General features: G+C 40.7%; 1 protein-coding gene across 4 annotated transcripts in view; it reads left to right on the top strand.

The window, feature by feature from the left end:
* The window catches only part of PLPPR1 (phospholipid phosphatase related 1), a 105,267-nt gene that overhangs the window by 87,583 nt on the left and 5,495 nt on the right, over window positions 1–12,189 (top strand). For all 4 annotated transcript variants that reach the window (XM_018555004.1, XM_018555006.1, XM_018555005.1 and 1 more), the window contains 4 exons: window positions 25–157; window positions 3,944–4,194; window positions 6,956–7,132; window positions 9,322–9,453. In XM_018555004.1, coding sequence (XP_018410506.1) covers window positions 25–157; window positions 3,944–4,194; window positions 6,956–7,132; window positions 9,322–9,453 — 693 coding nt within the window. The remainder of the gene's footprint in view (window positions 1–24; window positions 158–3,943; window positions 4,195–6,955; window positions 7,133–9,321; window positions 9,454–12,189) is intronic.

Below are 12,189 nucleotides of genomic sequence, written 5' to 3'. Positions count from 1 at the left end.
TTATTTATTTTTTAACCTTCCTAGATTTTTATTGGTGAGATAGCAACCTATTTCATTAAGTCTACAAGAGAAAACCTGATCGTTCAAGAAAAAATGATTCTAACTGGAGAGTGCTGTTACTTGAATCCATTAATCAGAAGAATCATACGATTTATAGGTGAGTAAGTGTTTATTGTTGTTAAGGGCTTAAAGTTAAATTTAAAAGAGAAATTGTTTAAAAATACATCAGTCCTTCGGATAGCAGATGGTTTCTTCACCCTGTTCCAGCAGGGTTGGTGTCTTTGCCTTCACCTGACAACATGGCAACACCCAGGAGCTGGAGCCATAATCAGGACTCATAATCAATTGGAAGTACCACTCTAGAGATGCACCCATTAAAACAAACCTGTGCTCACAACATGGAAACACCAAATGTGATGCTGCTGCCAATTTTGGAATTGCAATATGGTTGCAGGGCGTTTTTAACAACTACCATGTGCTAAGATATCTAATGGTTTTCAGGACTAGGAGACTCTTGGATACAATCTTCAAAGAAGCACTTTAATACTATCTTCAAAGTAACTTTTTTTAGCCAAAAGCATGTCCAGAGGCCAAGTGACTTGAAAAATAACTGAAAGCTCTTGACACAGATTGTAGCCTATTTATTCTGGGCAAAGTTGCTGCCAGTATTACATTCCCTTGCCAATGTCACTTCCAACCTACTATCAATTTTGGCAGGACACATGCTTAAATTCTTGTACATATTTATTACTTTTAGAATTGTCTCAGAACTTTCTCTCAGGCTTGCAAAGGGTACATTATTTTAATTTAGCTAATTAAGTAAACTGCTTGTAATGTCAAGGATGCTTATTAATTTTACATTCCATCCACTGGACTGTTGTCACCAATAGAATACACTTTTTCTTATAATAAGACTTTAGTTTGAACTTTCACACAGTAGCTGACAGCTGTGTGGAGGTTGATAACAACATTGCTTGACAGAGTAAAAGTCTTGTAATAAGTCATTCCTTTTAGTCATGTTGATATGGTTGTACACCCACTACAAATGACTAGCTTGCTTTGAAATGGAGTATAACAGCTGTTCGTTTTAGAATATCAGTGCTGTTATAACCCTGCTTCAAGCAGAGGCCACTCCATGTTTCATCAGTTTTAAAATTTTAGCTTATTCTACAGAGCCGAGCACATGATTTATACAAAAGCCCTCTTGCTGTTCAGTTTTCACCTTACTGCACTGTGAATACAGAGTTTGATAACATGCTGGATTCATCATATAAATTAAGAGGGTTATCTTTATTTCTATACATCTTATCTTTCTGTAAGCATACTCTGTTTCTAATATACTATCCAGTCTACATCTTAATGGGTTAATTCAATAACTTTCAGATATCCTTGAACTTGACTTGTCTGTGACTATATTGATAACTGGCACACTGCCACAGAGCTGAATTTGTGGGATTCCCTTTGGGCATTAGACACTGTGCTTTACCAACAAGCCAAGCTTATTGCAGCAGACTAATCAAATACTTGTGCTACTAGCAATGTTGACTTTTGGTATTTAATTAATATAACACTCTGCATTTCATTAACAATCTGCATATTGTACTGCACTGAAGTGATGATAATAATTTATTTGACTCGTTGTAGTAATAAGCTAAAAAAAACATGATATCCATGATATAGAACATATATATTGTAAATATTGCATATTGTAACAGATCTGGTGTTATTGCATTCAAACTCTTTGATTATCTTATCCACGTCCTGTTTGGTGATGTACTAAGACAGAAAGCTAGATGAGCATAACATATTTTCTATCCAGTTAACAAATAGGTAGCAGTGTCAGATGGGTTTGTTCAATATTATAGTGTAAAAAGTGTGACAGTAAGTTGCAAAAACAGTCAGTTCTTATTTTAATCAAGGCATATCATTAAATGAGAATTATGGGTGGTGAAATACACTCATCCCCATAACTATAGCTGAGGTGTGACACTGAAGCTGTCACATTTTGGCTCTATTCATTGAGAATTGAGCAATCACAAACTACTGATCTCTCAGTTCCCGATCTTCTCCCTACAGAGAGCGGTGTCTGTCAGTTCTCCCCTCCCCTCTCTGTTCCTGCAGCACTGACTGGAGGAGCAAATGGAGGAGGGGGCAGGCACAGCTGGCTTTGTCTCTAGAGAGGAAGAGTCAGCTATCAATCAAGCAGCAGGGTGGATCCCGACAATATTGTTGATATCTGTCCTGGCTGCAGCACAGCTCTGCGCTGTCAGCATATAGCAGGCAATAGCCCACTATATGCTGAGTTTCGAGTCACAGGAGGACATTGATATATTTCCTCCTGTGACCCGAAAGAGAACTATGGCAAAAAAAGGCTGGTTCATAGTTCCCTTTTAAATGTAGATTTAATTTATACTCAGGTTTATTTTTAGAATTATAATTGGATGCAACAGATAACTAGTCTTCAGGCATATCCAAAAAGGCAAAGACTAATCTCCTGTAACTGTACTATGACCCAAAGCAACCAAGCAGATCACATCTATTAAAAAAAAGCTATGGCCCAAACTTTTTTTGCATAGTTCTCTTTAGGGTTACAGGAGGACATATACCAATGTCCTCCTGTGACCCAAAACTCTATTGCCTGTTATTTGCTGACAGCGCAGAGCTGCGCTGCAGCTGGGACAGATCCCAACAATATTGTTGTGATCTACCCTGCTGTCTGATTGACAACTGACCCACCCCTTCCCCAGCTGTTCCTCCAGTCAGCGCTGGAGGAATGGAGAGGGGAGGGGGAATCCCTGCGGGGAGCAGTGACTGACAGCCACAACTCTCTGCAGAGAGAAGGTCTTAAACTGAACTCTAATTATGGGGATGAGCGGATTTCACTCTCCCCATATTTCTCCTTTAAAGCTGAACTTCAGCCTTACCCTTTTTCCCCCACATTTGTAAGTCCCCTCGTGTGCTGAAACTGATTACTCACTTCCCTGTAAACTTGCACTTCCACAGTTTAACTCCTCACACATGCAACAGCCCACCTTTATTTCCTATCTGAACAATCTTAATTATTCATTAATCACTTCTCCCCTGATCTGGACTGTAGTTGGCACCCCTCTCACAACTATTAGCTTTCTATGTCATCACTTGTTCTGTTCTCCTGTTTTGTATGAAAGAACACATCCCTACAGATGTACCTGCAACCAATCAACTAAGCAGCGTGTACAGCTAAAGTCTGCAGCAACCAGAGGCCAGCATTGAGAAGCAAGCACATCAACATCAAGGAACTCCTGGCATATGTTCTTTCATATAGTTCTTTTGAAAAAGATCCAAGGCAGAATGCTGCGAGGCTTACAGGAACCTGCCTGTCCTTTCCCCAAATTTGAGGGAAAGGGAAGGCAGGTCCTGTAACAAAGAGCAGCAGACAGACCCAATCATAGAGGATATATAGGATTTCTGCAAAGTGAAAATTTACTTTACCAAATCAACCCACTATCTGCATAGAGTCTGTATATTCCTCCCAAGTTACCTTCATGCACTGTTTTTGCCATTGGGCAGATATAAGAAATTCTTATTAGATTGAATTCTAAGAAGCTTCAGGGGGGCAGGGGACAGATGTGAATATCTCACAGATGTGTGTTCTCTGCAAAACACTGAGATATGTTGGTACCATATAAATTAGCCACTGCAATAAATGTCTAAAGCTTTTTTAAATTAAATAATGCAGTTGTCATATAGTTTGAGTAATGCTACAAGTAATTGAAAACAGTCAATAATTGTGTTTTGCTCTTTGCATTAAATCATGCATGTTACTCATTAAAAAAAATAAGGACTGTGATGCCCTGAATCAATGTTTTGACTTTATTTTAAATGGTTTCTTGTTTGTTAGAAATCATCAGCAATACTATATCACTAATTTTATCTTATTGTTTCTGTTTCTTCAACATTTCAGGGGTTTTTGCATTCGGCTTATTTGCAACGGACATTTTTGTAAATGCTGGTCAAGTTGTAACGGGCAACCTCACTCCATATTTTCTGACTGTGTGTAAACCGAACTATACTGGAACAGACTGTCTTGCTCACCATCAGTTTATGAGCAATGCAAACATCTGTGCCGGTGAACTGGAAGTGATTGAGAAAGCAAGGAGGTCATTTCCTTCTAAACATGCTGCTTTAAGTATCTACTCTGCGCTATATACCACAGTAAGTTAAAAGAGACTTTAAAGGTACTCTCCTATCAGTAATTAAAATGCAGCATTTAAATAAACACAGCATTTAAAACTATGCTTTAAAGGAATTATGCACACTTCAGAGTCTCCTTATTTTAATTAAGTTTGCCCCAAAGCAAGCAATCACAAAGAATTTGTACACTGCTGATCTATCCCTAATAAAATTTCTTAGAAACAGGGATGCTGCTTACAGCCCAGAGAAAGTCAGAGGCTGTGGCCTCAAAGCCCTGCTCAGTCTGACTTCATGGGATCATGGAAAACATACTCAAATGATGATTAAAGTCAAAGTCCACCTATTGCAAAAATTAATAGATGCACACACATTAATAAAGAAAAAAAAATGCATTTATTTTGACCAGAATTCTGGTAAGAGGAGGAGGGCACTTAGGGGGTGTGGAGCTGCAGACACCATGAAATTACAACATGAAATATGATGCCCTAAATATAGGTGTAACATGAAACATGGTAAGAAAGATGGAGTTATCTTTAACTGAGGTGACCTTTGGAACAGTGATAATACTTCTGGATTGCCAAAGCATCCAATCAATCATCCCTCCCACAAAAAAAAACCAACCCAAAAAACTAAACTGTCAATGCTAATTCAGCATATTTATGAAAACAAGCTCATCTACATTAAGTATTGCAGTGTTTTGCCTACAAACGTCAGGTGGTCATAATAATCTGGCCACTCAGTGTATATAAATATTTGATGTCTGGCTTCTTCTTCTTTGTTCTCTAGGCTAGTCAGTTGTGAGTGCTTTATGAAGCAGATTGAAGGCTTTCACAGACAGGCCTTGTTGTGGTGTTCTGTGTGCAAAATGGACTGGTACCTAGCTCTGATGCTCCACCACTGTCCTGAAATCATTAGTCAATATTGTTTTAGAAAAACTGTCACATGACAATAAACAAAAATGTATCAGTACTTGTATCTGTGAGGACTTGGGCAAGTATCAGTACTTGTACTTGAAAAAAGGTATTGGTGCTTCCCTTATACTGTATATATGTTTATTTTAAAAAAGCATACATTAAAACAGAGATGTACAAATCCCAGGAGCTCCGTGTGCTCCTTAAAAATGAGAGCTGCCTCCTAACTTTTGAATTTTTCTCTAGTCTAGTCTTGGAGCTCGAAAAGTATCTGTACATGTACTTGTACCGAGTATGGTACTTGGTATCTGAACATCCCTACTCTGAACCTTTCTATTGAGATCTTGCAAAATCTTGTGAGATTTCAAAGTTTACCTCCAAAATCTCTCTGGAAGGCATTGGTGACGTAGCATTCCCAGGTGGCAGATGAAAGGCACTGGCTATGTCACCAATGCCTAAGGAGACCAGGAAGGAGAAGGAACACATAAAAGTAAGCAAGAATGCCTAAACTCCCAGGTGGACAGCAACAGAGTTATGAATGATGTCAAAAACAGTATCCAACACATAGAAGCCAGGAGCTGACTTACACCACCAGGTTCCACCTATAACATAAACATCATTTTTAAATGGAAAGGGACACAGTGTTGATAATTGTCCTTATCCACTAATTATATTTCACTGTGTTTAACCATCATTTTAAAAGCAATTTTTTGCACATGGCAGGTCTTTTTCCTGTATTGGCTCGTATAAATACAGTTTTAAACACCACTTCAAGAGTCCTTGCATACTTCCATAATTCTTTAAAACTATTTTTTTCATTTTGGATAGAGAGGATTAGAATCCCTGTTTATTGCTGTCTGGGTCCCAATTGATGTCTCTTTAATGTGGCACTGGATAGCAGTAAACAAATTAGAGGAGTTCGAATCCCTTCCACCCAATCTAAAAAAAGTTTTGGTTTCAGTTGCAGTTTTAGTTTGATCATGTGACTATGCGATTGGCTGTCACAACAGTCACATGATCAGAAGCCTGTTCCGCCTGCTTCCAATGGTGTACAGTGAACAGGAGCTGTCTGTGACAGCTCAGTCAATGTGTTGGAAATGCCCAGTGAGCGCACAACAGCAGAGCTCCATGGATGCTTATATAGCAGCCCACGATGCTGCTGCATATATGCATTAACCAGTGGGAAGAGGTTAAATCAAACCTAGCTTTTTTTTTTTTTAAATGCTTGTTTTCTGGCTGTGATGCTGATTCAATGGCTTCAGTACTTTACTGATCTGGAATAAACATACAGTAAGTGAAGTCCCCCTGAAATAATAAGTCCTGATCTGCCTGCTTGGTTAGTTCCTTAAGTATTGAAACCAGAGGGTCATTTTTTTCAACGATGTTTGCTTTCTGCCTATTTCACTCAGTTTTAATATCTCTTAATTGGGGCAAAAGCCTCCCTGCTCGGGACACAGAGCCAAGTCTGGTCCTGCTAATCTATATTAGACCTATACGTGACAGTCCGCAAACTTTACTCTCTATAGATCTTCTTCCGGACACAAATAATTGGACCTGCAGCAGCTCAAACTACTTGCATAGCCAGTTGAATGTATACTATGTGAATTCACTATAAAAAAGTAACAAGTATGAATTCATGAGGATGTATTTGGACATTACTAATGGAAGCCATTCGATAATGTAAAATGCTGTATGATTAGCGAAGGTGGGTTTTTTTTTGTGAACAAATGCTGCCCTCTAGTGAAACAATTTCAGACTGCTAACTTATTTCAGGAGATCAGCTATGGCAGCCCTCACATTTCTCTTTTTACAGGTTTCCTTTACACGTCTTCATATATATTGAAGTGACAGTCAATTTGTTTGTGTTTCAGATGTATATCACGAGCACAATTAAGACAAAAAGCAGCAGACTAGCAAAACCTGTTCTTTGCCTTGGAACTCTGTGTTCTGCCTTCCTTACTGGACTGAACCGTGTATCAGAATACAGGAACCACTGCGTTGATGTTATTGGAGGCTTCATTTTGGGGACAGCCGTGGCTTTGTTTTTGGTAAATGTAATTAAAATAACAATTATAGCCAGTATTTTGCTGAATTTTCGCACAGTGACTAAGTGGGTAGTTATTCGCTTTGTCTACTCTGGAGCCAGGAAATCAGTTCTCACCAGGAAATCAGTTCTCACCAGGAACACTACCTGCAAGGCTTTTGTTGGTTTCCTTTCATATGCCAAAATCGGTATTAATCATATTGAAAAATACAGTATGTATTTGAATAACAGCAGTAGAAGGCTGTAATCTCCACTGGGATAGGGGCTGACACGAATAGTTTTATGTACTCTGTAATATACTGACAAATATGTTGATTTAATATAAAGTAGTATATACATCAATAAACTAAAGGTATTATAGAAGCCGTACTGACAAGTAAAAATGCAGAAAAAAGAATTACAGATCCTACTCCTGACCATTGTCAATCACTCTTTCCTTTTCCTTTTCTTTTCCTTTCCCTTCCACCAGATTTAGTGGTCAAGCAAATCTAAACATGCAAACTACTTTACACATCAGATTATTTGCTACAGATCACTGCCATTAAGGAAGCTCACTATCATAATTGTGTGGGTGCCCTTACTAACTCTGGATGGTCACACATGTTCCTACATAATGTCTAAAGACTAGGATCACCAGGCCAATAGTCAGGGTGTGTGTGTATATATATATATTCAATATATAATTTAAAACATAATTTTAACCATTATACAGTAGTTATATTTTAAAGTTATATAATAGTGGTGGGGTCATAAATCCCAAAATAAAATTTAAGCCCATTGACACAGTAAAAAAGTCTCAGATGTTATTTGTACTGGACAGGCACCCAGATTGTATTTTGCCAGCCTTGATAACTCCCCTTTCACTGATGTCTACCATCTCCTGAATACATAGGGGTCTATTCACTAAGCTGCCGTAGACAGCCGAGTGAATAACCGACCCAAATCAAAGTGAGCCGAACGCTGTTCGGCTATTCACTTCAGGCTGGTATATCGGCGGACCCGAAGTGCAGAAGGAGTTCGACTCAGCCGATCTGACATCTGGATCGGCTAAGCCGAACCTCCATCAGGCTACTCACTGCTGTTCGGCCTATTCTCATAGATGCCAAACAGCAGTGAGTGAATAGCCGAATGCCGCCGAGCAGAATCGAAAAACTGTTAAAAAAGTAAAAAATAAAATAGAGAACGATTGGGCGGAACTGGGTGGTGCAATAGCTAGTTTGCTATTGGCTATTGCAAATTGAAATAGCCAATAGGAATCTAGCTATGCATTCCTATGGTGATTTTTTAACAAATTATTATAATTCTGACGGCAGCCAAAGGCTCCGATGTCAGAAAAAAAACAGAGCAGGGAAAGGTTTACTCTGCTCGATCGAGCAGAGTAAACCTTTCTGGGAGAAAGCACTTCTCTCCCGGGCGGCCGGGAGCCGCTATCTAATAGCAGGAGACTCCCAGAGCGCCCAGCAGAGTTGGGCTGTCTGGAGATCAGTGTCCCTGGTTACCCGCTGATCTGCCTGTGCAAATGGCCGGAGCCAGCCATAAGATGACGGCTGGCTCTGCCCAGCAGTCAGTAGCAGGCTGTCGAGCTCCGGCTTTCACCTCGGCTCAGTCGAGCCGAAGCATATGCCTTCGGCTCAACTGAGCCGCTCGGCCGACTACAGGTGCTGTACGGGCTATAATCTGGGGCCGAAGCTAGCTGAAGGATCAGCCAAAGCTACGGCTAGATCCTTCGGCAGATTAGTGAATAGACCCCATAATTGTTTTGATAAACTATGATGCACACTATTTGTATACTATTATGGAATGAATTACTGTACTTTGGGAAATTATTTGAGATAACATATGAATGAACAGTTTTACCTCCACTGGGAGATTAATGACCTTGGTAATTGCATCATGTAACTTTCTGTAAAAACACAAGGATGATCTCTAGAGGTTCAGTTGCAGTTTACACTTTAAAAGCTGATGTGTAAGGTAATAAACCACATACAGTATGTGTATGAGTAAAAATGTGTCTTTTCATTGGCACTACTGCACATGATTTATTGAGAATGGATTGACCAATGTGACAGTGGCAACAGGCAGACATAGAATGTCCAGGAAGCTATGATATACACTGCGTAAAATATGTTTATAACAATTATTGTACATTGTGTATTGGTGTGGTTTTTCTAAATTTACATTTTCATCTTGCAGGGCATTTGTGTTGTCCATAACTTTAAAGGAACTCATGGAACAATCTCTAAACCGAAGTCTGAGGACACAAGGGGAATGCCTCTAATGGCTTTCCCCAGAGTTGAAAGTCCTCTGGAGACTTTAAGTGCTCAGGTATTATTGCATGTTATTATATTTTTCAAATGTACATAAAGTCTACATTTTGTGAACAATGTTGCCATATAGAACATCCTTATCAGTTTCAACCCCTTAAGATTCATTAACAGTACATCTATATCATGGTCAAGTAGGTCCTAAACAGAATCTGTCACTCTCTTCCTCCCCACTAGTACTTACCATCTCAGCTTCCTCCACTGTTCTGTATGTCTGTTGGAGCCCTCATATATCCGGTAGTTAAATGTAGGTATATGGTAGAACATGACCATCTGCCCTTTCCCCTAGAATGCAGTGATCCTGCCTGAATGGTCAGTCACCAGGCCCAAACACTTGTAGGTGGAGGAGATGAAAACTCATGCAACTTACCAATTTAAATGTGGTGACTGCATTAGTTTCCTTTGTTGGGCTTTCTTTTCCTTTATTATTGTCTGTTGAACCTGCCAGTAACACACTTAATGTCATAGAGTGACAATGATCTCTTAGGATTGACACCCCTGCCAAGAGATGCAGGCTCACGCAAGGTGCAGAGATGAAGTGGCAACTTGTTCTTCACCAGAGCACCCCACAAGGTGTGATGGGCCATTGACCCTAGTGGCTCTCAGGCTACTTTGCTGCAAGATGACATCAGGTTGTGGCCCTTAGAATCACCCAAGGGGTCATAGGAACAATGTGGCTATTCTGTGGAGACAGGATAATGATAAAATGAAAGGTCAGAAACCAAGCAGAGGTCGAGGCAGGGCAGGCAAAAGGATAGTCAGTGTCCAGATGAAGGTCGAGGCAGATGGCAGGCAAGTGGATAATGGGAATGAGCAGAGTTGGCAAAGGGGGCAAGAGACGCAAGCAGAGTCAGGCAATCCAGCAATGAGCAAGGCAGAACAAATAATATCACACACCAAGTAGCTGGAAAGAAGCCACAGCACCGGCTACCATAAGCCCTCGTTCACACCTGAGCGTTTTGTAGCGCGTTCTACGCTCGACGAACGCTCTACAAAACGCTCAAACATCTAAATCCCATTGTATTCAATGGGTCTGGTTCACACCTTGGCGTATTTCAGCCCGTCCCTAACGCGCTACAAAACGGCCTACGCCTGAAAAGGTACATGTACTACTTTGGGCCGTTTTTGTTGCGCGTTTCCATTGGGATACAGCCAAGTAGCCCTCGGAAACGCGCGTTTGTCGCACGTTTTTTTTACCACAAATCACGGTAAAAAAAACGTGCGATAACCGCGCATATGCAATACGCCTAGGTGTGAACCAGGGCTAAGGGAAGGCATTTGGATATCCTCCTTGGCCATGCTAACACATGTGTGCCAACATGTGCACGCCAATGGCCATAGCCAAAAGCACACACAGCACACGGACAGGAGGTAAAAGGCTCTCAGAGGCAGACCCTGGAGGTACTGTAACACGCTCACTCACTATATTATATCTATAGAGGAAGAGCTTTGACAGCCTCTGCTGCATTCCTGATTTTGACTACAAACACATCCTCTTCTCCTCATCTTTATTCTGGCAAGATTAGCAGGTATTCTTCTGTACTTGCAGAAAATGTATGTAACAGTCTCCCCCAGAGGAGCCACTGGAATAACCTGGGTATTTCTTTCCCCAAGCTAGAATTTGACAGCCAAACAGGATCCACAGTACACCAACACACCTTGTGAAGTTTTGTAAGAGCTTTACTAAGGAAGTAGCATCTCCTAATTGACCATCAAATAAGTGAAGCACAAAAAACAAGAAGGAACAGCATTCAGCAATATACACTTGGTATTCAGACACTCTGTAACCACAGCTATCTATAAACTAAAATATACAGTACTAAGCTGTCTAAATTGTTATCTCTGACTTTAGAGACAGGGCTGCTAATGTCTCAGTCCAAAATATCCCCCATCCCTCTATACTACTGGCCAGTAGCAATAGTCTAGGCTAGCCATCGTTGGGGCTCATACTATGTTGCTGACGTGATTTGTAGAAATGAAAACAAATGGCCAGAGGCTCCTCACCGATTCCTGGGTCAATCTCATGATTGCAGCATTCATCAGCGGCAGTCAGGTATTCCCTTCCTCTCGAGCCAACATACTTTGGTTCCGGTAGGAGCGGTTGCACTTTGGAGATGATCTCTGGTTACAGGAGATGCTGAAGGTCACTCTAAAGATCTCTCATGATCAGCACGGATTACTAAGCCTCAGCGGGTCTCTCGCCCACATGCCGGATGTAACTGTTCATCCAGGACGTGATAACGATTGTCTGAATGGTGCTAATGCAGCAGATCGGGTGAGGTTCTTTCTCTGGGTCTGTACTATGGTGAGCACACTGCCTTGCACAGCTCCACACAGAGTCTCATGCTCTCCGATACACGGATCCGTCCAATTAGCTGACTCTCCCCCGGACTGAGGAAACACTGGACTCCAGCCCAGGTTTATCCTCTGGGAATCGTAGTGTTTACAGTCCCTCACAACTCAATGATCTTCTACGGTAGCTGCACTACAAATCCCGTAAGTCTCTCTGTATCACAGGCTGCACAGTGGTCATTAACTATTTACAAGCAGAAATATATCTGACTCTGTAGCAACTCATATAGGGGCTACATGTACTTAGCTTGAAATTAAACTAATTATTTCACTACATGTAAGGAGTGGTAAGGTGCAATATATTCCATGGTTTAGATATGTTTAACTCTGTTTAATCTCAGTGTAAACTTTGTATTGGATCTTAGACTCAGTGTTCTCACAGGTG

Source organism: Nanorana parkeri, unplaced genomic scaffold, assembly GCF_000935625.1.
Source record: "Nanorana parkeri isolate BGI_ZX_2015 unplaced genomic scaffold, ASM93562v1 scaffold181, whole genome shotgun sequence".
NCBI classification, from domain to species: domain Eukaryota; kingdom Metazoa; phylum Chordata; class Amphibia; order Anura; family Dicroglossidae; genus Nanorana; species Nanorana parkeri.
The sequence above is the reverse complement of the archived record's forward strand: the minus strand, read 5'-3'. Positions and strand labels throughout refer to the sequence as shown.